Source organism: Fusarium sambucinum, chromosome I (genome assembly GCF_050947815.1).
Source record: "Fusarium sambucinum isolate potato_lamoka chromosome I, whole genome shotgun sequence".
Classification (NCBI taxonomy): Eukaryota; Fungi; Ascomycota; class Sordariomycetes; order Hypocreales; family Nectriaceae; genus Fusarium; species Fusarium sambucinum.
Genome location: NC_139294.1, coordinates 8,766,109 through 8,791,566, shown reverse-complemented (window position 1 = coordinate 8,791,566; position 25,458 = coordinate 8,766,109). Strand labels below are relative to the sequence as shown.

At 47.4% G+C, this 25,458-nt stretch overlaps 7 protein-coding genes across 7 annotated transcripts; 4 read left to right on the top strand and 3 right to left on the bottom strand.

Annotated features, from left to right (window-relative positions):
- Positions 1-577: 577 nt before the first annotated feature.
- Positions 578-1,483, top strand: FSST1_005612 (uncharacterized protein; the record flags this gene model as incomplete). Its single annotated transcript, XM_083231907.1, has 1 exon — positions 578-1,483. One exon carries the CDS (start codon positions 578-580, stop codon positions 1,481-1,483), a length of 906 nt encoding a protein of 301 aa, XP_083089042.1.
- Positions 1,484-1,952: 469 nt separating this feature from the next.
- On the top strand, positions 1,953-2,552 carry FSST1_005611 (uncharacterized protein; the record flags this gene model as incomplete). The annotated part of the gene is made up of 1 exon (XM_083231906.1): positions 1,953-2,552. The coding sequence occupies one exon, from the start codon at positions 1,953-1,955 to the stop codon at positions 2,550-2,552; it is 600 nt and encodes a 199-aa protein (XP_083089041.1).
- A 2,425-nt stretch (positions 2,553-4,977) lies between these two features.
- Positions 4,978-5,790, top strand: FSST1_005610 (uncharacterized protein; the record flags this gene model as incomplete). The annotated part of the gene is made up of 1 exon (XM_083231903.1): positions 4,978-5,790. One exon carries the CDS (start codon positions 4,978-4,980, stop codon positions 5,788-5,790), a length of 813 nt encoding a protein of 270 aa, XP_083089040.1.
- Positions 5,791-6,089: 299 nt separating this feature from the next.
- On the bottom strand, positions 6,090-7,274 carry FSST1_005609 (Lactonase, 7-bladed beta-propeller-domain-containing protein; the record flags this gene model as incomplete). The annotated part of the gene is made up of 1 exon (XM_083231902.1): positions 6,090-7,274. One exon carries the CDS (start codon positions 7,272-7,274, stop codon positions 6,090-6,092), a length of 1,185 nt encoding a protein of 394 aa, XP_083089039.1.
- A 1,542-nt stretch (positions 7,275-8,816) lies between these two features.
- FSST1_005608 (concanavalin A-like lectin/glucanase domain-containing protein) lies at positions 8,817-10,404 on the bottom strand (the record flags this gene model as incomplete). The annotated part of the gene is made up of 3 exons (XM_083231901.1): positions 8,817-9,703; positions 9,810-10,247; positions 10,299-10,404. The coding sequence occupies 3 exons, from the start codon at positions 10,402-10,404 to the stop codon at positions 8,817-8,819; spliced, it is 1,431 nt and encodes a 476-aa protein (XP_083089038.1).
- Positions 10,405-12,933: 2,529 nt separating this feature from the next.
- On the bottom strand, positions 12,934-13,861 carry FSST1_005607 (SANT/Myb-like DNA-binding domain-containing protein; the record flags this gene model as incomplete). Its single annotated transcript, XM_083231900.1, has 5 exons — positions 12,934-12,993; positions 13,051-13,134; positions 13,190-13,222; positions 13,278-13,325; positions 13,376-13,861. The coding sequence occupies 5 exons, from the start codon at positions 13,859-13,861 to the stop codon at positions 12,934-12,936; spliced, it is 711 nt and encodes a 236-aa protein (XP_083089037.1).
- Positions 13,862-23,217: 9,356 nt separating this feature from the next.
- Positions 23,218-24,344, top strand: FSST1_005606 (uncharacterized protein; the record flags this gene model as incomplete). Its single annotated transcript, XM_083231899.1, has 2 exons — positions 23,218-23,382; positions 23,442-24,344. The coding sequence occupies 2 exons, from the start codon at positions 23,218-23,220 to the stop codon at positions 24,342-24,344; spliced, it is 1,068 nt and encodes a 355-aa protein (XP_083089036.1).
- Positions 24,345-25,458: the final 1,114 nt, after the last annotated feature.

Sequence of the window (25,458 nt, the reverse complement as noted above, 5' to 3'; positions counted from 1 at the left end):
TCAACCATCACGAACCTGACGCGACTCACCTGACTTGGTTCCTCATGAGTTGAGTAAGGACTGTTTTGACTTATCCATTCAATCAATTAACCTTGGCGTATTTAATAGAAGAAGGGCCGTCGGGTGGCTGCTTTTACTATGTTGATCTTGTGTCACAAAATATCCCAAGATAGGCGACTGCATATTTGCGACACAAGCTTGTTTGTCCGATTTACTAGTCCATTCATTGTATTTTATTCTGCCCTCTTTTCGTTGGCAATTTTTGTATAGTTACATTTACACCCTGGATCATCCTTTGTTCAAGTCTGGAGAAGAAGCCGAGGGATCAAGCAACAACGTTGCTGCAACTCACGGCTTGTTCTCTCGAAACGACTCAGAGATCAAAAAAGATCCCCAGAACGAATCTGCAGAAACTCCACTCGAAGACGTTGAAGAAGAAGTAGTAACGTCTGCAATCAAAGACAAACTCGAAGACGACTACGACAGTGACGACGAGCATCATCTTTGCTCATTACTTCTTTACTTTATCTCAAAGACTCTTCTGAACCATCTTGGAGACGAACCGAAGGAACCCCCCATGGATCGCTTTACCGAACAACTCTTTGGTAAGCAGAACCAGTCTGCGAGGTCACGACTCCCAGAGGAACCCAGTTTCATGGAAACATTTGCCAAGAATCTGGCCAAATCTGCTGCAAAATCCGCTGCCAAACGAGCCATGGGCCAGTCCTCCTCCGAGAAGCGTACCCGCGATTGGGCTCGGGGTACTAGCAGTAACCAGATCAACCCTGAGGACTTTCGCGGCGTTGCGGAGTTTGTTATTGGTATGCTGAGTAGTAACAGCAAGTCCGAACAGCCCAGAAAGGGTGAGGATGATCGAAAGAAGGATAGGAAGAGGAAGAGGGACAAGGATAAGGACCGGAGCAGAGAAGTTCCAAGGAGTAGGGATGTAGAGGATGAGGGTGAGAAGTATGGATCGGATAAGGAGAGGCGCAAGAGGAGACGCCATCGTGTTACCTTTGCAGAGCCGTACTATGAAGCTCGTCCTCAGGAGGAAACTTACTATCCACCACCCTACGAGCCTCGCCGTCGTCGCGGCCGACAATATGAAGAGGATCCAAGTCAAACCCAGGGACAGGAACAGGGCCAAGAACAGGAGCAAAGACATAGCCGAGGCGAATACGACGAGATGGAAGATCGAGAAGAACGAAGGCGTCGTCGTCGCCAACGCCGCTACAAGCGAGATCTAGACCTCAAGACTCTCAAGACAGAGCTAGAAACCATGTCGAGCACCATAATCTCTCTGAATGCGCGCGGCGCTAGTCACCGCGACTGCGAGTTCTACGATCGCTTTGTTCGAAAGGGCGGGAGACTGCAGGACGTGATCGGAAGCACACTGGGCCAGATCAGGGGATTGCAGGATGGTGATACAGAAGCGGAGGAGAGGCGACGGAAGAGGGATAGAAGGAGAAGGGAGAAGAGATAATGGGCATGTTTTCCTTGAGTTTCTATAGAGTATACCTTGTACGGTTTGTTAGATTGTTTGTGGTTATGATATAGTGGGTAATCTTCTAGAATACATTTTGTGTTACAACAAAGAACATCCGTCCACAGGTTAGGTTCCTCTCTTGACGTGCATACCGATGGTTTGGTATTGTGCAGATGTTTGACCAAACACCCGCTCGTAACGAAGTGGGAACAAAGGCGATATGCCGGTGTTTGTGATGATTGTCAAAGAGTGATGCGAGGTTATGATTGCGGGTGTATCATAATGGAGACCCCTAGTTATAAGGTATATACACACCTCCCTCTATGTAGTACTGTTTCCTCCTACTCAGTATCTAGTCAAAGGAAATCCCATACAGTAACCTATCAGTATATTCAAGATGCCTTTCATCAACATCACCCACAACGAACTAGCATCCTACACATTGAACTTAGCCAATACCAGCAAAATGGTTCAAATTCCGTCTTTGTCTCTATCGCACATATTTCTCGACAGCGCCAACCCTCTCCTCCCGAGAAATCTTCATAGGCTTCACCGCCGAGATGCAAGTCCTGGAATTATTGGAATAGTAGTCGGTCTAGCTATCTTAATCACCATTCTAGGAGCCATCATGTTCAGATGGAACTGGAATCACTTCAAACAAGCAAAGTCTCAAAGGGACCAGAAGCAGCATAAGAAACAACACCACGCTCACTCCCACACTCATCCTCATCACCACCACCACTCCCACAGGCGACATCGAGCAGTGCCTCATCACGATGCCGATCTTGAAGAGAACCAACAAGGTTACGGATCCGAACAAGAGGAACAAGATGACTCTCTCAGACACCGTCCCGACTGTCGGCATTTTAGACTTCATCACAGACAGGATCCTGCTCACGATTGGACTCCGCAACAGCCTGAACCTGCCTTTCATCCTTGGGGTCGACATCAACAGCAAGTTCGTATACCGAATGAGATGGATGCACCTCAGATACATAGAGGGTGGGAGAGGCCCAGCTTCTTTGGGCAGAGAAGTGATAGGCGGGATAGAGTGCCGTGTGCTTGACTTGTATGTATATAATTTAGAGAAGTCGCGAGAATTATACTTGGGAATTCAGCAATGTGAAGTCATGGAACTGGATGGACTTTGGTAGATTTTACAAATGGGTTGATAGGGTACATTGATATATGAAGGATTTTGACACTACTACTTTGCCAAAGGGAAGAATACAACACTAATACGCTGAAATATATATACATGGTACGGGAAACTGTGATACAGTATTAGCCTTTACTTCTATTGTAACGGGTAGGTCCTAAGTAGAGACTAACTAACCGAGTAGATAAAATTTTATTCCTCCATCTTTGTTACCCATCTGCTGGTTTATCCTTAGGCGGAGGAGTGTCATCTGCAGGGGGAGCAGGAGGAGCAGCACTGTTATCAGAATGTCTTGATCCTCCACTACTAAGTGACTTATGCCTCCTATGATGGTGATGGTGGTGCTGGCGGTGATGATGGGGTCGGTGATGTTTCTTTTTCTTCCTAAAAGTAAACCTCGCAGAGCCGTAGTAAAAGTACAAGAAGGTAATGACGATGGCCAAGAAGGCAGCAAGAGTGAAGCCAACGATGAGTCCAATCTTGATGTCGTTATTTTTAGAAGGATTATCAGAGAACTGTCTCTTAATATGCCCAGTTGAGTATCGGCCAGTACAACTGCATGAACTGTACAGAAGATTCATGAGTGGTTGGAAAGCGAAGAATATGGTCTGAAGGAATCCATGGTCTTGGGTATCAGCCACGGAACCGTGAAGATGAGGCGAAGATAGTGGAATATACATCCCATACAAGCCAATAGTTCGCGAACAAGAAAACGAATTTAAACATTAAAGTGCACAAAGGGGTCCAACGACACCAAAGTTATACAGTTATTCATTGTGCAAAAACAAAGAGATACTCATCCGCTCGGATGAGGCCTGAAGACGGATAAATAAGTTTATCTCGATGAACAAACGTCAGGCAGAAACCTTGAGTTCAGTGTTGTGTTGGTGTGTGTAAGAGAGGATAAAATGGAAGAGGCCGTTATTGAGCAACAATAGATTGGAAGAGGGGATGGTAGTAATGCATATGCCGCTACAGCCCGACGACATGTAGTGGCTCCCAAGTACAGAGTAAGACGTAAAGACTTGTTCCAATCATTGCAATCTGAGGCGAGGGTTTGTGTATGGGTGAGACTGTTGTGTAATGTGAGTTTTGAGATGATGTTTACGAGGGTCCAAGGTAGGAAGGACATCATGGGGATAAGAGGCTAGTTGAGGGTAGCATAGCCGTAAGAAACAATCTGATAAATGATGCAAGAGTTAGTGTAGAGAACGAATTGCACCTCCAGCTTCCTAAAGTGAATACATGAACGATTGAAGCATCTGTTGTGGCTCACTTTAGTTGACAACGCATCAGCCAGCCATTGAGGCATTTGAGCAACGTCTGGTTACCAATCGTACGACACCATTCACATATACATAGTAAGACGTGATTGGATGGTGAGATTCCATGTAGAGTATGTACTAACATGAAGATCACTTTGCTTTTGTGAGCCTCAACTCAACAATGTCTCTCGTATATTGACTCTAACAGTTAGCGAATAGACAACGCCATACCCAACTAACTACTATTGGTAATTAACTAAACAACCCCCTGACTCTTGACAGGGGATGGAACCGAACCGCCTCACTTACACAGACACGACAGGGCCATGACTCGGCTCGACCAAAGTTCATCGCTACAGTTGCATCATTACTACAGTATCCATATCACCTGCTGCAGGGTCAGTTCCCACTCGGAAGTTGGCGAGATTCATTCCGCATCCACAGTCTTGGCAAAGTTACCACGTACTGACTAACTGCCCATAACTAGTACGGATCCGCCCTATGTTTAGCTTAACTAGCTGATCAGCAGTGGATGAACTCAACGTCCAGCTGGCTGTCGGAGTGTCAGGATGACTGATGCAACAGAAATATATATACGAATATGTATACGAATAAAGTACATACAATCATGAGAAAAACTTCCAATTCAACTGGTGACAAATTGTCATCAGACTAACTACCCCAGCTATAGACTGACACTACGTAGCTCACTTTCAGTGTCGGGGGCACTATAGCCTTGTCCCGTCTCTACCAGTCAAAGCGCAATTACATACAGATTACCGAGACCTACCATCACTACAGTATAGTACATACAGTGAGCCCCTCACTCTTTACCCAGGGGTTACAACCACAACTTAAAGACTGATCTTGCTCTTTCTCCTCCCTCTTTCTCTCTTTTTTATTCTCTGTACTTAACCAATCACTTCTAGATTATTATTATTTTATGTTGCACTGTCTCCGATCGTTACTTCACTCACTCTGTGGCCACTCTCACCCCCATCTGTTTACGATATAATCCAGCTACGGGACTCACTCCTACTGAGTCCCTCATCTTTTAAAAACTCATAATGAAGCACAACAACAACGTCAGATTACTTGCCGTCCTCACAGACGCAGAAACAGACGAAAAGAGCGAATACCGCTTCCTCGTCGACGGCGCTCACGTAAGATACGTTACTCTAGACGGCGGTCTCATCCCCCCGGAAGACCGCACATACGAGCCCATCCTCCTCCCTCAACTCCCCGTCTTTCCCCCAGGAGACTGGAACGAAGGCCGCGTTGGGAAAGATGGCCATACAGGAAAGCCCTTCTTCTGCGAGACCAGGAGAAGTAGTCTCCCAGGCATCGGAAATGTTTGGCATGACACCATGATAAATCACCTTGAACTCAAACAGCTTGACCGCGTCCGCCAGACCGTTTTTCGCGTAACGCACCCCAGCTTTAAGAAGCCCGTCTTGGCAAAGTTTGCCCAGTTTCCTTGGGAGATTCCCTACTTCGCAGCCGAGACGACCTCGTATGAGTGGATCCACGGCCGAGGAATCGGCCCCGTGTTTCTCGGACACATCCACGAAAATGGGAGGGTCATCGGTTTCCTGGTTGAGGAGATACGCGGTGCGAGGACCGCTGAGCCCGAAGACCTGGTTGCATGCCAGCACAGTCTACGCAAGCTACACGAGCTAGGAATCTTGCATGGGGACATCAACAAACACAACTTCCTTATCGGGCCTGACGGTGAAGCTGTCCTGGTAGACTTTGAGACGGCACACAAGTGCTCAGACCCAGAACTACTGGACGAGGAGTATAGTCATATCAAGGACAGATTAGAGGATACATCAGGGCGCGGAGGGGCAGGAATGGCAAGTGATTCAAGTTCGGATTGAGCTTGATGATGAGTGACAGACCGAAAGAGTACGGAGTTAAGGATCACTAACAGCATTACTTACATGCCTCTCATTCACGAATCGTTTCACGAGGCGTTTTCTTTTTTGATACCAGGATATAGAAGATTTTTCAATTGACGAGATAGAATGCTAAAAAAATGTTTTGGAAAATAGTCGTGCCCTTTTCACTTTCCAAGGGCAGAACCAGGATATATCCTACCAGCCCAAGAAACACCAAAAGCGCCATTTAAACAGGAAGAAGAAGTTTTATTTGTTGACGTTGGCTTGCAGATCAACTATTAGACGATCTGCTGAACGTACTGGGGTCCGAATTGAGGCTCGCCAAACACAGAGCCAGAGAGGCTGCCGACGGGCTTCTCAACAAGCTTGCCGTCAGAGCCACGCTTCAGAGCGGCAAGACCATTAGGGCCATCCTGGTTACCAACAAAGATGTGCTTAGCGGTCAAGCTGAAGCTCATCATGCGGGGCAGGAGACCACCGGAAGAAACGGTCTCAGCATAAGTCAGAGTTCCGCACTCGGCAATGGTGAAGTGAGCAATAGAGTCGGTCTTTTGTCCAGAGACACGGTTGGAGATGTAGACATCCTTGTTGTTGGGAGCAAGGATGATCTCACCAACAGCAGCCTTCTTGATATCCTTGGCAGGAGCATCCTTGCCGTAGGTAGAAATGGACTGGTAGTGCTTGAGGGCTATGGTGTTGGCCTTGTAGGTAACTGAGTAGACGAGAGCCTGGTTGCTCAGTTCACAGGCGATGATGTAATGTGTGGCCTTGTCTTGGCCGCGAGGGTAGAAGACGCCGTGACGAGGACCACAGCCAGCCTCGATGGGAATGTTCTTCTCTGTGAATGCGTCGTTCTTGGAGTCGATAAGGACGACAGAGTCGGTGCCGAGATCGTTGACGGCGAAGTAGCGGCCTGAAGGATCGAGGTTGGCCTGATGAGGATAAGGAGCATCCTGACGCTCCTTGTTGGGGCCGAGCTTGCCAGGAGACTTGATAGTCTTGATGAGCTCCAGGGCACCATCCTTTGTGTTCCAAACATCAATGGTACCGTTTCCATACGCAGCACCAACCATGCGACTCTTGTCAGAGTTGAACTCGAGGTGGACAACACCAGTGCTGCCAGTCTTCTTAGTCGTAAGATTGAGTTGGTTGGTCTTGAGGTCCAGGTTAAAGAGGCGCAGCTCATTCGAGTTCTCATCGACAGCATAGAGCAAGTTGGGCTCGGCGAAGGCCATCCACGAGTTTCCACCCTCAATCTCCTCGTTGATGGTGATCTCGAACTTGCCCGTCTTAGGGGTAAAGTCGGCAACGTAGATGTGACCAGAGTTTCCGAGGAGGATGCGGGCAGGAGAAGCGGCAGATGCCGAAGGGGCAGGGTATGAACTGCGAGCGAATTGGGGAAGGGCTGAAGCTGAAGCTGAAGCAGCGAGGGAGGCCATGAGGCCAGCAGAAGTGAACTTCATGATGACGTTATGTATCGTTAGGATGTATTTGATCTTTTGTACAGATGATATACAGCAATTGACAATCGATGTCGGGGTGGGTATCAAGTAAACGAAAGTTGATAGAGAACCAAGATCAGGAACCAGTCCAATCTTTAAAGTAAACAAGAATAGGAACGACGGGGATAAGATGCGTTTAAAATGAAGGGAGGCTGAATGCGGTCAAAGGATTTTGTTGCTGGGGAGGCTGTGAGAGGAAGGGGGGGGGGAATGAAGTATATATAAAATAAAAGCTTTGAGAAAGTAAGCCTCAGCCTCAACGAGGGGGCCAGCAAGTGAACCAGACCAGAGAATAAAAAGGAAGGACCTTAATCCATGTAAATCCATTCATTCTGTCAAGCAGATCCTTGCTTAACTTTCTTTTTCAAAAGGGATATTCGGTGGAGGCGCATCGTCGTGATTGGAACGAGACAAAGAATAGATGACTTTTGGCTGATCCTTTGGATGATCCAGGGGTAAAGAAAAGATGCCCGCTATGGCTACCCGATCAAAGAGGCTGTGCAACTTGCACTTCAGGCAGTCTTGTAGGGCCATGGCCACTGAACGAAAGCCCTGAAAGCCCCAAAAGCAAAGCAGCCCAGAGTGCAACATGAAACGAAACAAACCCGCGGTACTGCAAGCCAAGAAAGGTCTATCCACCAATGAAATGCCTCAAGTTTCACCAAAGTTCCCCCTTCTCCAGGGGTCATAAGCGCTTAACGGACTGGCGTTTACAGAAAGACTGCCAAGATGCAAAAGGATTGGATTAGAACTTTGGCAAACGCACCTGAACCCATGTCTTTGAGGCTTTTTTATTGATTTTTGTATGACTGATAGTCTATCTGCTGATGATATGTTCTGGATAGGAAGGACAGTAGATACACAGTAGATAGGGCTGAAATACTTGCCCGCCTGCAAAAGGCCGACGATTGAACTGGTTTGTACACTGACCATAGCTTTTCTCGAGTCAAGACAAAGAAACGACAAGGACGGGCCTTCATGTAAACAACGATCCTTCTGGTCCCACCACATGACAAACGTGAGATTTGAGTCACCTGTCATCTCAACACGGATGCTCTCATCATGCCATGACGGCCAACAAAGTCTGACCGAGTACTCAATCACAAACATAGATCCATAGCTGACACATAACCAACAACATCCAAGACCACATGATTCACCATGTATAGCAAACCATCCTCCCATCACATATGCATTTCATACAAAACCACCCAGTTTTTTTTTTCTTTTTTCTTTTTTTTTTGAAAAAAAAAATTTAAGAGAACAAGATTCATTTCCATGCAAAACCCATTCACCATTATCATCCCTCTACTATCGAAAATATACACTCGAGAAAGAAGAAGAGAAAGAGATTACATACAAAAAGTCTCAAACAGCCAACCACCATGAACAAATGTGCTAGACAGAAGGGAAAGCGCAGTGAGATGATATATAATAAAGAGCGGTGAGAGAGGACTCGATGGAAAGGAATCGCAGGACGGAACACTCAGACGAATATGTTGATTACAGCCAGAACAGGGCTCCGCCTGCAATGATGATGGCCAACGCACTCGCGCCATTCCTTGACCCAGCGTTGGAACCGCCATCCTCGGAGCTGCTCTTACTAGAGCCTGACTTGCCGCATTCTTGGTTGAAGCTGCTAGTATCACAGTTGGTGGTGTCAGCGGGCTCAGTGTCATCTGTGCCCTCAGGGTTACCCTTGGGGGCGCTGCCTGAGCTTGAGCCTGAGCCACTGCTGCTATCGTCTCCGTCGCTATGGTCATTCGTGGGGGCACCGTTAGAGCCACCAGGAATTGTAGCAGGCTCGTCGTCGTCGTCTTCATTATCGTCCTTGTCCTTGTCCTTGTCCTTATCATCCTTGTCTTTGTCGTCGTCCTTACTCTTATCTTCCTTCTTCTTCTCTTCTTTCTTCTTTCCCTTGTCCATATCCTCACCAGTGGCCATCAGAGAAGCAATAGTGTGTCTCTTATCACCATCGACAATTGTGTCGTTGGTAGCGACCTCGTTGTTGTACCAGTAACTCTTTCCAGAGTTGGTACCAGGAGCAGACTTGGCGTTGAAGCACTCAATCTCGACGTCAGAGAACGCGGAATAGTAGTAGCCGCTCTTCTGAATATCAGGATGGTCCCAATCGATAGGTCCACCCGCCCAGGACACGGTACCCTCTGCGTTACCCTCCTTGCCACCGGGCCAGAGGGAGAGCTGGACTCGAGAAGGAGTCTGGGGGAACATGAAGTTCTTGGAGGTGTCGTTCCAGGTATCTTTCTTGTCCAGGCTTCGACCCATCTTGCCATCGACCCACCACTCGATCTTGTCGGGAGTCCATCGGATTTCGTAGTCATGGTAGTTGGCAAAGGTGTCAGAGAGCGTAATGTTTTCTGAGTTCTCGTCTAACAATTGTTAGCCATGCATTTCAAACAAATCGATCACGTGAGTATTTCACGCTGTACCACAAACAAGGGGCTACCTTGTTGTGCAACCTTGAAAGCGACTTACAGTTGGTGATTCCCTGAAAATAGTAATTTGTCTGTGCATCGCCGAGCTCAGTACCGACAAATTCGTAGTCGATCTCGTCCTTTACATCAGAGAAAAGAATGAAGGCAGTAATGACACCAGCGCCACGACTAGTCTTGAAGCGAGCCTTGACATTGCCATACCACATGTAGACAGTGGAAGACAGGAGAGTGCCGACACTGTCCTTGGGCATGGTAAGAAGAACGTTGTCCTTGAAGACAACAGGCTCACCCTGCGCAACCCAGTCGGCCTTGTCAGAGTCGCCCAGATATTTGCCGATATCGACAATCCTATCAAGAGAGTTCATCTTCATCTTCCGATCCTGGCAGACGGGAGCAGGGACACAAGAGTCAAGAGAGAAGGACATTGTTGGATCGCAACCACCAAGGCAGTAGGCACCAACACCGCATTCACCGTAGGCTGTGACATGTTAGATATATAGAGACGTGAGAGCCTGCAGAGGCGACATACTGGAGCAGCAAGGAGAATCCTCAGGACAGTGACTGTCGCGCGTGCACTTGACAGCAGCGACAGAGCTAGCGCCCAAAAGGGCAGCGACAACGAGCGATCGCAACATTATGAATAAGAAGTAAATAGTCGACTAGAAACAGGTATGCTGATGTAGTTCGGTCGAAGAGGCGTTGATACGAAAGCGCCTCCCAATTAAAGATTCGGTATTGATCGACAGGTCGGGTTGAGGTGTTGAATTAAAGTTGTTATTGTAATGACTGCTATTTCGACAGAGAAAACGACAGTCAAAACAAACCCAGCAAGCGAACGACTTGGGTTTATTTTGTTGATTAAGGTGCGTGCTTTGACGAAGCTCGAATTTGCTGATATTCTATCGATCGGGAAAAAAGGATGCTGGAATGCGGGCCGCCGAGTGATTTGCGCGTCCTTATCCCCTGAACACAACACTTTCTTTTTCCTCCCTTGAATTCTTTCCAACGTCCTTCTCAACGAGAGCAGAAGGAATACGGAAAACGATTGTTGGGTTGAAGAAATTGTCGCGCGCTTCTCGGGATCTGTGATGGATCGATAGTGGAACTAAACTCGTTTTCTGTGTGACAACGAATGAATATGATTGAAAAAAAAACGATTGATGAATGCCACCGATACTATATTTTTCTCCAAGCAGAAAAAGATGGTAAAGGATGGGATGGGATTAGGTAGCAGACAGAACAGCAAGAAAGAAAAGACGAGTCGAGTCGTATCTACACACGCACACAGACGGAGACGTAAGAGAGAGAAATCCGGGGAAGGAGGAGTAGGTAGGAGGGATTAAAGAAAGAAACGAACCGCACTTTTCAGGTCGGCTCTAACACTGGCAATGCGGACCTCGTCTTCTCGTGCCGAGACTCCAGACACAGACACAAGACACAAGCAACACCATTTTCGTTTAGATGCACTAACACACTAAACCATTCTAGAGATAAGACACTATACCCGACCAATCATGACTCACTAATACCCAAATTTGGTGATCGGTTCCTTCTGCCATCACGCGCCTGAGACCCTCGACCTAGCCTAGCCTGGCCTAACTCCCCAACATGGCCCCTGATTTCCTCCATGTCAACAGGCGATGTTACCTTCTAGGTCACCTCCCCCGATGCCCTGTAGATGCACTTCGTGTTGAGATACAGGTGAACAAACAGACTTAATCGAAGCAGATTCATGCAATTGAGGATATGCTATGCTTTAAATCTTTCATTTAAGAGCCGACACAGCACACAGCACACAGCATTCTCCCTTGCCTCGCGCTGGTTCTCAGCATGCAAAATCCGTACCTTACATTCTCTCTCGTCAACAAAGTTCAACCAAAACGATTGAGTTTGACCTGATCGCCCGTTTACCGCCGTACTACGATACCACTCTATCGACTCTAGAGAACAGTTCAACAACAGTAAATGTGAAAACGAACCATCGCCCCAGACTTCAGGTCAGAAAACACATCCCTGCTCATCACAATACGTACCGCGCCCCCTTCATTCCGGTCCAGTTTTCCTCACATTGCTGGATACAGCACTACGTTGTACCCATGTATAATACTGCCTGTAGGTACGTTGGCTTGCATTGTAGGTACTGTCACTAGTAAAACTGTAATAAATCGACGTCTTATAATCTTCCATTGATCTTCGACGCCATCATGCATCGCCGTTTTTGCTTCTACCTCTCACATCTCGTCCTTCTGTTACACAGCACTGCCTCTCCCGCCGCCACAAACTACACCTGACAGGTACCCAATAACCCATCCCATGCAACACCCTGGCAGGGAAGAGTAAAGACATGTCATGTCATGGATATCATGAATCCTGGTCGAACCTGCAGGCCTGCCAAACACACATCACCAGGATCCAGCAGCTATTGACCTTCCTCGTTTGTCTATCTACTTGGTGATCAAGATTGATTGCCACCGATACAGAGACTACGTAGAGGAATTGACCAACCAAGCTGATCGGGCAATAGACATGTCCCTCACCAGTAAAAAACCGAATCTCACACACACATCACTCCAAAGACAAACTTTGTGCGCAAGGAATCAACTCCAGGCATTGGGGTATAAGTAATCAGACCTAAAACGAACAGTCTCCTCCTCTCACCAGGATAAGAAAGAAAAAGAGGAAAAGAGAAGAGAAGAGAAAACAACCAGAAAGCCGTCATCTTCACCACTCCCCGTCTAGAAACGGCTTCATCTTCCTCAGACATCCTTCATCTATCACCATTACACCAATGCAGCTTCATATCCTTCTGCACCTGTTCTTCCATTTTCCCCTCCTTTCCGCGCCATATCCTGATCCTAACCATATCCAGTCCGAAAGAGTGGTAACAAAGCTCTCTGCCATGTCTCATGAATGGTTGAGAAAGAAGTCCATAATTAACAAACATTAAACAGTTTCCCGGGTGTATCCTATGCAGGCGCCACTGCTGATTTTTATCAAAGTTTTGTTGTTTTCCTTTTCCCTTTGCTACAGGTGTTGCATCGGGTCACGAATCAGTTGCAGCGTTGTGGGGTTGTGAATCTTGTGCCCGACAACGCTTTGGGCGGTTCTACCTTTTGGAACTGTTAAACAGATCTGTTTATGTCAGCCTAAATGAGTCCCTCAAATCACAGACGAAACTTTGTAGCCATACCCGGGAAATGTTCCTTGGCGTACTGCTCGCAAGCCTGTTTTGACTATTAGCTTTCCATGTCTCATGCTGCTTTTGGGGTCAGTGTTCATACCTTGGCAGGCTTTCCGACTTTCTGCCCAATCACCTTCCACTTGTTGTTCTCGTACTCCTTGATTGCGTTCAACAACGCTTGACTCTGATGAGGGGGAGGTCAGCTTGGTTGCTCAGTATTCGGGGCGAACGGTGGTTACCTCGTCCTCTGCAAACTCTGCATAATGCATGTCCTGATCTCGGTTAGCTACTTGAACTTATTTACATAAACAGTACGATAGAACATACCTTGTACCAATGTTTCTTGACGGATCCTTCCGTGCGGGTGGGGAAAGTCTAATCGTAAGTTAGTATACAACTCATATGAATCAGTATACAATACTCACTTTGGCGATTTCTGCCCAGCTGTTGCCAGCATCTCGCATCTGCTTCAGGCGAAGCTCTTCTTGTGGTGTCCAGGGGGTGTTAGTCCGGCTCTTCTTTGCCGGTGGAGGTGCAATAGCTTGTGCATTCGCATCATCTGTAGGAGCTTGAGGCGGAGGTTGGGAGATCACTGCCTGAGGTGCAGGCGGAGCTGCCACAGTTGGCTGAACTTGGGAGGGAGTGACAGGTGCAGGGGCGGCAACTGTGGCCGGAGGAGGAGCAGCGGAAGGTGCTGGCCGCTTTCGCTGCCGACCTGCCGGAGCCGGTGTAGGCGTAGGCGTTTGCTGAGGCGGCGCTGTACCATTAGGGGGTTGCTGAGGGACATTCATGGGAGGTTGAACAGGTGCTGGGTGATGTTGTTGCTGCTGGGGGGGCTGCTGTTGCTGCGGTGCCATATTAGGCTGAGGAGCGTACTGCTGAAATTGATGCTGGTCATTACGACGGGCCATGTCTGTTTGGTACTGGTGAGGGTTGCTATCGAGGCGTGCTGGTTAGCAGTGTTGCCTCATTATGGGACCCTACTAGCGATATGACTGGGTGTGCTATTGAATACTTCCACAAAACTGCAAGCGTTCACGTCATTTCCGTGTGAGCAAGAAGCCTGTGTGTAGCTGCAGTTTGGCGGGTGAACAATTATAGGTGTTTGGAAGGGTATTAAGTGAGGTCGCAAGACACCATTGAAGACGAAAGCCATGGGCCGTGCCAGGACAATGATGCTCGAGCGACACAGAATGCGAAGAGTTTCGCCGTGTGGCAGGTAAAGGGAGCCCAAAGATCATAGGTACAAAGCAAGTCATTCAAGGGCAAATACTTACTGCATCTCATTTGGTTGATGAGTTGAGTTGGAGTAAACATACTCCGGGACGGGCCCGACTTGCCACTGCTGCATGATCTAATGCGACACTAGTATTAGCACTCAAGATTCTTAATAAAGAAAGCAACATTATATCCAAGTCGTGAGACGCTGACGCGACAGTATTGCAATACAATAAGACTTTTGATAATGCTGACTGGTAAGTCGACAGTACCAAGGTGGGTCTGCAATACGCGCAAGCTGAGGGCGACGCGACCAGGGTCTGAGCTGAGCTGAGATGAGTTGTATCATTATCAACATCAGGACCTCAAAAACCATGAGCAAACAACTCCGGCCTTGCACAGATGGTGCGATGTACCATACTAAGATCTGCCCGTACAGTATCGGCTTTCTAGTCTGTTGCGGAACGGTAGTAGTTCGTGGGCACTAAGGCGCAAGACGAGACGCGACGGCGCAAGACGCGAGAGGTTCTCCAGAGACTGAAGCTTGGACTTTGCAAATCCAATAATAATGATGTAAAAAAAATGAAATGGCATTTACTCACGGGCAAGAATTTGACAATGGCTGTAGGCAGAGTAGGTGCTGATGACAGAGAGGTGGAACAGCAACAAGTACCGTTTCGCGTAACAAACTGCTACAAGACAAATACACACAAGAGATGTGTGAGTGTGTCTGGAAGTATTCGAGATGTTCTCTGCTGGGGAGGGGAGCTAGGGCGTAGGGGAAACCCAACCTCGTGTTCTGGTTGGTAAATTTTCAGGATAAGATAGGGTGAAATGCCGTCTTTTTTTTTCAGTCTCCACGTAAGTACCAAGTAGTCGCGGTGCTTCTACTTTGGATCTTTATTCTTATTCTTATTCTTTTTCTTATCTGGTCGTTAACTTTCGTGGTTAGTAGGGCTTGATAGACGAAAAGAAAGAGAAAAAATTGAAGTCTCAGTAAACGTCATGCCTTTCGAGGTCTCTGTACCAACGTGCAAGTCATATGCATTACAGCGTTGGTGTAGCGGCCGAGGCAAATACAGTGAATATTTAGGTTCCCCGTTCTTTTTCGGGTGGCTGGAGAGACTTTGATGTGAAAAGGGATTGGTGCTGGGGTTATGACAAGCCAGACAAAGGGCAATTAACCAGACAAAGTGTATACGCGTAGCGTGTATGTGTGATAAGGCGCGGCCGCGTGTAAGAGGTAGCAAAGTTTTAGATAGATCATGTAAGGCTGTAATGGTATAAAACAACAGAACGACGGATATAATGATGCGTGGATGAGTGATTGAGTTTGTTGAAACTTGGGTACCTTATCTCAACTCGGCAACGACGGAACGTACGAGGCGCACACCCAAAAACATGGCAAAAGAAACCGTACCGGTAAATTGAAGAGGGGGATCATGAAGTGAAGACGAAATGCAGGTAATAAATGCAAATTGCTCTGAATATGAAGTATAGAATAAGATACTTACTCCAGTCAATAAGAGATCCGCAGGGGGAGTATGCAAATGCGCGTCTCGTCTGGTAGGCGACAGTGACGACACAAGCTGGTGCGTGGACGAAGCTCTTGGTAACTGCCTTTTTTTTTTTTTTGCTTGTCGTAGTCGATCACAGTTGAACAAGGTCAGATCCGGATGAATGAGATGCAGATGCAGATACACAGTGGATCCACTGCTAGACAAGTTTGAGGACGAAGGGGTGATTGTAACTGAATCTGGAGCTGTAGTCCTTGTAAGAGGGATGTACAATAGATACCTCACTCGAATCCGTTCCCGTCAGATCGAAAGGGTTGAAGGTGGATTGGCAAAAGAGGAAGGGAAGGTCTGGGGAAGAGCGACGATGGATGGTACCTCGAGACAAAGTAACTCGGACAGGACCTTGGAAGTCGCTGGGACCTGAGGAGGGGAAAGGTGGTCGTAGTTACCCTTTTTTTTTTCTGTGGTGGAAAGGGGAGAATGGAATGGGCGAGAGGAGATGGGCAGGCGCGACTGAAAGCTACCAACCCATGTTGTTAAAAGCGGGGGGCTGCGTGTCCGCCATGGTAGTGGGTTCTTGAGAACAAGCCATCTCATACTGTAGCCTGTCACGCAATAGATATGCGAAGTTACAGTGCGCATATCGTCGTATGATGTACATATTTGGCGAGGAAACAATGAGAAAACAAGTACTAAAGAGGTACGTGCTCCAAGTCCCCGCTCGTTAATGATGAGATGGAGCTTTGTTTGGTCGACGAGCTGGTTGCCAAGCCACCCTCTGATCAAACATCAAGCCTCGTTTACCAAGGTTTATCAGAGGATCAGTCATTCAACACAAGAATTACCATATCTCGTTGATATCATGAGATCTCGATTCCTCCCTCAGCTCTCATCTCTCTCAGCTTTGCCAGGTCTCAGCCACTCCAGCCCCCCATGTCTTCTTTTTGATGAGTCATTTCTTTCGGCTCGACCTTGCTGAACAGAACAATATCGCTTATTCGCACAATCTCACGATATGTATTTAAAGACGTCAGGCAATGGATGAATCCTTGTCTGTTCGATCTTCCATCCTGTGGACTTATCTGATATCTGGCAATCGTTTGTGGTTTGGGTATACTTTTTATGCAAGGTCTTTATCATAGTTTGATAACTTGCCACGACGTGTTGTTGCATGGCATGCTTATTATTGACGTTTACCGGCAGGGCAATACGATCAACATTGGCTCCCTCTTGGGCCTACAGTCGCGGTGTGGGATATTCCGTTCATCTTCCTATCAATTTTATCGCCTCGAAACGTTTATTCCGGTCATTCGGCGTATTCATACACCGGAAAATGGCAAAGTTGTCCCCGCTTCTGAGAGTTCCCTCATAAACTCCCAACGTCACATCACATGTAGGAGACCATGAAAACCTACTACATACATGATAGGTGAATTTGACAGACAAGCTTAACGACAGTACATTTGTATGCAACGTTAGTTACGACGCTGTCCTCTATCTTGCGGTACGTGCCTTTTTTTTTTCCCGCATGGCTGGCCTCAGAGCCGCATCGCTCATTGTGATGGATCTCCCCAATTCTCCACTCTACCACCGTGAAGTACTGTACTGTACACAATGGGGTATCCGTACACCCGGCAATCTGGTCGCGGTCTCGAGCTAAGATCGTGACATTTGACCGGTGTACCTCGTAAGTCCCTCCCTCGTCGGATCCGGGGTCGGATGGTCGATTTCTCGTACGGAAGGCAAATGTTTTGGATATGGTCCAATATATGAGTGGCATAGTATTCCTGGGATGTAGTACGAAACTTTTCACTTGTTTGCGTATCAAATCTGAAAATACCACTCTAACACTATTCAACGCCCACCTCCACCAAATTGCAAAAGTGGTACATAGTTCCCCTACACGGCTAAATTTCCGAGAATATATATATTTTGTACAGTTTATGGAACAGGATAGAAGATTATATAATCACTACAAAGCCAAACTCAACACTTCCTTTTGACAAGAATACATCCACTCCTATCTTGAAGAACCTTTCTGTGAATAGAGTAGTATAGGGTAACTTGCTGACCACCATCAGACCTTGTTCAACGGCTAAATGCTGTCCACATACCTAGGCATAAACTAGTCTACCATGGGACGAATCAGGAAACTTCATATTGGCGTAGGTGTGCAGCGGTTAAACCTCGTTCTGATCATGGTAGCGAAGATCCGGCACTGTAGGAACCTCGATAAAAGAGTCCAATCCTGACTGACTGAACCTTGTCTTAGCCTACTATCAAAATGGTGCATTGCCGATCCCCACTACGAAACACGCTTGTCATCCGCATGGTCTGACAGCCCACGTCAATAAGCACAAAGCACGGGGCACTCTCCCCCATCGGAACGAAACATGACAAGTCCACAAGCCTTAATATACCGGGGAAATAGATTCCGAAGTCCAGAGCATCAGGTTGGAAATTGTCAGTCACTCGCTCACTATACGATACGGAGAGTTGCATGCGGCCAAGATACAGACTATACTGTTCTCACCGAGAACTGGACTGGACTGCACTTACATATCCCATCGGTGCTTTAACCACTTCCAACATACTACTACATCGTTTCGAAACCTCGACCCCTTGTAGGCCGCTCATGAAACCACGCCGGTTGCAAAGAGCGCTGCTTAAAGACTCGGACGTCTCTCGAGCCGTAGGGCCAAGCGATTGTCTACCCTTGTTGACACAGCCATGGGCGGCTGGGTAGGGCAGAGCAGCGCAACTTTGGGAAACTTGGTGATGCGAAAATCCCAAACATTGCGGTCACGTTTCAAGCTACAACCTTATATAACGGTGAATATTGAAACGAGAGCACAGCCCTGCCCTGTCTGCAGGTCATGAGCTGTAAACATACTGAGGCATTAACGGAGTATTACAGACATGAGATGAACATGTCGGTGAGGAAGTCAATCGCTCACTTACAACACCATCACTTGGCTTCGGGAAGTTTGACTTTTTTACGCCAACACCATTAATGAATGTAAAACCCGAACGAAATTATCACTAGAAAAAGAACCCTGTACAAGTACAAGGCTGCGTACATACGTACTACCGCTACGGAATTTATATCCCCGGCCGTCTTGCCCGTGCTGTGTCCTCTGGAAAACTGGAGAGGCTCACGATAGCTGCACTTTACTCACCACATTCGCACACCCCCTGCCAGAACAGCAATGTTCGAGAACATGTTTCTCCCACCTGAAGCCCTAGCCCCCATGACGGGATACTAATAAACAGCTTGGACCAGCAAGATGCACAGACTGGTGAAACGATGCCGAGGTAAGTTCCACATCTGAAAATGTTGCGACTGGGCAACGCATCTGACGCTCAGACAAGTGCTTAAATAGAGAGATGTAATCTAGGCAATGCTTAATATGGTGACATAAACTAGACAAAGAAAGGTAGTTGATCATGAGACATATAAAACATATAATATTAAAGCTATAAATGTAGAGTGTCAAGCTTAAGCAAAGTTTTGAAACTGAGCCTATCGAAAAACACATCTTGGAAATCTGAGATCTTGGAGTTTCGGATCTGTACAGTGTTTGATCGCTGCTTCAGAGCACACCTCACACAGGAACCACCACCATCCGGCTTCATAAGGGTTCTCCTGTCAGGCTCGGCAGAGTGTCAGAGTAGCAGCCGGTTACCGGAAATGTTTCGATCCGAGCTGTCGAAAGTGTTTCTCTCTCGATGCCAACATGTCAGACGTATGCATCATATCAGAAGAGGAAAAACCTGAAGGCATTCAGAACAAGACTGAGGTTTTGGCACTTAGCGCACCACACATGTTTAGACGAATCTGATGAGAGATATGTACGTGTGTCAGATCTTTATACTACTGTGCTTATTATCCAATGCTACCGTGCAACGCATTATGCATCGGGCTCTAGTCAGTTCGTGGTGCACACTTTCATTAATCAGGATTGTCAATATGCATGGGGCGATGGAGGCGGAGGATCTTTTAGGGTTGACAAGGGAAGATCGACTGCTACAACAACACCACCTCGCTCGCTACGCAGGGCCGGTTCACCGCTCGAGGTAGTGATCATGTTCTCATGTAACTATGATAGGCAATAGTTGTACATCTGACTGGACTGGGGTTCCCGAGTGACTAAGAATAGGCAGATGAAGAACCTTTAGATCCCGCAGTAGTAATCCGTATTGCAACCGTAACTGCAGAATTCCCGCAGCTGTGGAGGAGAAAGCGACGATCAAAGAATGGGTACGAGAAAAAGAACTGTGGGATACCGACTTTCATCTTCCGGCCGAGTGTTTCCTGGTCTAGTTGATGGCAGCTCTTCGTCCCTGACCTGGCCTGAGGAATAAATGTTTCTGTTATGAGGCAAAACTCAGCTTGTTTCTTTCCCTGGGCTGGGATCCGACACGGGAAGTTCTGTTCCCATTTAAGAACAACCTTGTTCATGTTTTGAACAGATTTGTTAGACTGAGAAGAGATCGAGTTACGTAGGGGAAAAAACATTTTGTGTCAAAATCCATGTTTTAGAAAGGTGAGGTTAACTTGACTGACCAATCACGAGATGGCGCTCCACGGATTTCGCAAACGTCTATCTTTTTTGGACTAAAGTCCCTGATACTGAGTCTTGGTCCGGGTTGAAATTACGCCAGTACACTAGCAGGTTTCAAGGGGGATCCCTGAACCCTGGCATGTACAGTATCTTGGAGCTGGAGCCGACCTACTGTAGGGCCTGGCCTGGGGCACGGCGGCAGCTAAGGAAATCGGCGAGGTTTAGTTAGTATGATAGAGTATTTTGAAACCGACGGGTGGTTAATACGTAGTTAATAAGAATGTTTTGTTATAGGCAGTTATGGATGTTGTTATAGGTTTGAGTTGTTTTGGGGTAAACAGTAACAACAACATCAGCCACAACAGTTTCAGACATTGCAACATCATTGTACAGCATCATTTTTCACTAGTAGATGAGATGAAAAGGCAAAGTCTAATTAATATGTAAGAAAGTGCAAAACAATCACTGCAGATTGAAATTACGGCCCGCAAATTTGTAAATCGAGGCGTCGATGGTACGTATGTGCACTTCGTCTAAGCGGACGGCATATCTTGCACCCACCTATCACGAAACGATAGACGACAGGGTTTCCACCCGTCAATGACATTCATTCCCTGTCCTCCCACCAAACACCGTGCAAGCCGAGTAGAGACAGTAAGTATTATCCCACTGATGAACTGTCTAATTACACTACTGTACCTGTTTCGGTGGGCATGGACGAAACTATCTTTCAGCTGTTGTTCAAACTACCTAATAAACATTTTTTTTTTATCTGATGGACTGTAGCATTAGAGAGTATGATCCTTCGGCCAGCACAGTCCAACTGCAATCATCATCATAAATGACCTACGTTAGTTGAGTGATCCGATCGCCTTGCTGGCCAGCGCCCGGGCCAGATTTGGCTCTCGGACTTAAGGGAAGCCAACAGCTTGGGACCTAACCACGGTCCACGAGAAGATCATAGACATGTACCCAGTCTAGTTTCTTAGTCTAGAAGCCACTACTGTACTCTTAATGTTAGGCGGATTATCAAAACAAGGGACCGACCGTCCCGTCAGTGAATCAAGCAATATATCAGCCCCTTGCTATTAATCAGGGATGCTTGCTTTGTAGACAGCAGCCAAGGCAAAGAGTGCAAGTTATTACTTGCAGCATCGCACCTGAAGCTGAGGTCAATGTAACGCAACGTGACCCCGCCGTTCAAAAAGGAAGACAACGAGAGGAACAGGTTGCCAGCTGTCAGGAACAGAAATAGGAAAAAAGGCACAGTTACCACAACGGGAAGCCAGTACAGGGACAAGCCCGCCACAGCAATACAACTATGTACGTAACGCGAAGCTTGTATAACTATCCATTCAGTCTCCAACGGTCGGCCTATTTCCCTAGAGAGCTTGAAAGATGGGATGCCAAGACTCGTAAAAGCTAACAAAACTTCGCACAGGCCCTTCCAATGTCCGTTGTACGGGGTTCGATGGATGTTTGAATGCCTTCCTTGGAGCACGCTACTTGCGGTGGTGACCGTTTTACCAGGCAAGGGTGAGTTGAGCCACAGCATACTAGAGTAGAGTAGAGTAGACACCTTTATCAACTAATCATGTGTGTGATCGCTTTGAGGCTCCTGCTAGCCTGCCTACCTGAATGGCCTGGCCTGGGCTTCCTGTCAACGAAAGAGGCGGGCGTTCTTTGCAGCGGAAGAGTTCGCTCCATATGCCTATTTTGTCACTTTAGTTGGGGACATACTCTAGATATCACCGAGATGGGGCTCAAAAATCATACTGTATGTAGTACGTACATAGTAGTAGGTGTAGGTGTGGCGTTTCTTGTAATAAGGCAAAGATGATTGTTTTTTTGTTTCTCTTTTCTTCTGGGGTTCAGACAAAAAAAAACCAATATGTGTCAACTCTTGTCTTGAGTTAGTCTCGTCTTGCGCCCAGCGTCCGGTTAAGCAGTAGTAGCATTTGTTTTGAGTTTGAAACAACAAATGCTGGATGAATCATCTTCTACGACCGGCTCCGTCTGCGATGTTCTGGAGGAGGAGTTTATTGTTTTGTTCCTGTTGCAACACTCAACATAGCCAAGACATCAATCAACCCGACCCTTGTCATGTAGGTCTGGAACGCCTCCTCCTCCATCTCAAACCCCCCGTGGAAGATGCCCCTGTTCCTGTTCCTGTGCGGTAAAGTAAAGTAAGGTAAGGTACCCCTACACTCTACCCTGTTCCATCCCTCCCCTCCCCCATGCATGGCCCCGAACCATCATCACCACCGTCGTGGCCGTTGTAATCTGCCCCGTTACGCGGGTGCTCTACCGTCCCTACGCAGCTGTATCCCACTGTAGCTAAACCTCTGTCCGCCCTGTAGCCTACCCAGGCAGGTACTAAGGAAAGAACGACACCTACTGGATTGAAATATCTACTGCCCCTCCCCTACTAAAACTACTTCTTTCCCTCCTTCCCTCTTCCATCTTTTGGATTCACAATCTTCAAACATATCATCTTATCTTTTCTTTTCTTTTCTTCTTTACAACATTCAAGAAACGCTGTCGCGTCTTGTGTTGTCTTCACTTCTCGAGCTACTCTTTCTCCATCACAGTTAGCTCTAACACTCATTACTGTTACAGTACCAACTTGGACCAACTGGTTTGGCTGCTAACACTCCTTGACCTTGTTCACCAACAAAAACCGACACTCGGTTTTCACTTCTATTCTTTGGATTCAATATCCCACCATCTTTCAACTTCTGAGGACTTGTCCCATCCGGTGTCTGTATTTTCGAGTTTAATTATCTCGCTGGCTTAAAACAGTACCTTTCCAACCATCTCGATCGGTTTCAGCTTCACGCTTGGACTTTACCCAAAAGACCACCATATACGACGACTTTCGATTTATCGAAATAAACGACTCTCTTTTCTCTCTTCGATCTGACTTTACGACAACCCATTGTGGACTTTCCAGGAACGAGACCACTCATGACTACCTTGACAATGAGCTCAGCCATTCCTTCTCACCAGATGGCTCAGGCCCCTACGCCTTATATCCCATCAAGGGATTCCATGGACCGCCACGATTATGGCATCACTAAGAACCGCAAGGCTTCATCAACTGGCGGTGGACGTGCTTGGAGTGACGAGGAGGTGAGTCTATGACACAGTTCAAGGTTGCTGCTTGACCATATAACTAACACTAAACGCAGGAGTCATATCTCATCCAGACTCGACTCCAGAAGATGCCTTACAAGTACATTGCTGCCCACCTCAAGAAGACCGAGCTAGCGTGCCGTCTTCATTACCACCAGCTTTCTCATGGCAGTAACCGACGCAACAAGCGTGCTGCCTCGGTCTCATCGGGTGCCTCCATGGAAATCTCTCAGACTCACAACGTGAACATCCCAAGCCCAGCACGCGAGACTGTCTCTCGCTCTGCCTCGCCCGGTGGAAGCATGCGAAGCTACAGCCCTCCTCCCTACAGCACCAGCAACAACTCCAGCCACATCCAACTCCCCAGCATTGTTGGCCCCAGTGACGTGCCCAGATTACCATCAATCCTCCCCAAGCCTACTGGCATGCCTCTCCCTCCTCCTGCTTCCCACCAGTCATACAACACGCCCGCCGTCGACGTCCCAGTGCAGATGCCTCATGCTTCTTTCCACCGAGCGGCATCCTATCCTAGGACAACACCTCCTCTGCGCCTTGATTGTTCAGTTGCTCCCACACCTGCAGTTGTGCCTTCGCCTCCCGCTCACAACGCCTCGCATGTCGATCTTTCCCGCCTCCACTCCATCTACTCTTCGCACCGCTCCTCTTTCTGGTCCACCATCGCCAATGAGTATGGCCCCTCGGCGTCTCCCATTGCCCTTGAGCAGGCTTGGAAGACTGGCACTTGCTGCAGCCCCTCGTCTTTGACACCCATCACGCCCACTTCCAGCCCAGGACAGGCCGAGAAGGACGCACAAAACCAGACCTATCAAAAGGGACATGACAAGACACGGATCTCATCAATCCTTGGCATTGATGCTGACCCTCGCACCGCTCGCGATCGGGATATTGTGAGACGGCTGGAAGAGGAGCGTTTCGGTATGATGCAGACCGCTCACTGAATGTGGACTTCTCGGGTAATTCAACTCTGTCTTGATCCTCACCCCGTGGCCAAGTAATTAGGGGATGAGGATGGCGTGAGACTACGGCATATCCATTCTACAATACTCTTTGCTTTCTACAATTCACTTCATCCAACGACCTTGGTGCTCTCCTGCCCTGCGGGAGGCACACGACACGGCATCTCTGCCATGGGCATTATACTTGCGCCCGCACTCGTTTTCACGATACATATCACTTTCATTCACTTCAGGTCGCGCATTTACCGTTCTAGCTTTACCTATTACGAACCTAGTATTGTTTAGTGGGTAGGACTTACCATCCTGTGCGGAGGAAAAAAGGAGGTAGATGCACGGCATTTGCTACACGACATGAAGAGCACTTGTCGCAGATGGGGAAGGACACTTTACTATACTATAGGCTGATTTTTGTCTTTTGCTTGGGGTTACAGACCAGCTCAGTGTGTTGAGCTCAGAGTCTCTTTGGATTTGGCTTGGTTTGCTTTTGTCGTCTTTTTTTTTATCCTACGTTTTTTCTTATTCGTTTTTGGCTTGCTTCGGCAATTTTCCTTATATTTTACAGCCCAACTCTTTTGACGTTGAGGACTGATGAAATTACGGTGATGAAGAAAAGAGAGCCAAAGCTCAGGATGGACGCCCAGCCTCTGCCACTGCTTAAGTGGACATTTGGAAGGCTGCGGGGAGGAGGATAATACCTATTGGATATAGCCTGTCGGCGGTAAAAGTTGGCGGGTATCAATTGATAATCTTCTTCACGTTGAATCATTTACTGTTTCAATAACACAATGCAATGTGACATGACGCGAGTGACGTGAGAGGAGAGCATAAAGTCAGGGTGATACGTGCGAACTTTGTCTGTGCGAGGTGGGTTGAAGATCATTTCGCAGCAAAAGCCCGAATTGTAATGGTATAGTCGGTAGACTAGTTTTGAGGAAGAGTAGGTATGTGTACATGTCTTGGCTGAGTATCCGTACCTTGTTAGGTTTCAAAACGTTTCCGAGTCTCTGTTTCACAATGATGAGTATCTGTACGTGCGTGGCTGTATCCTGACCATAGTAGGACTGTTTAAAGCATGGACCGTTTATTAAGGCTTGTA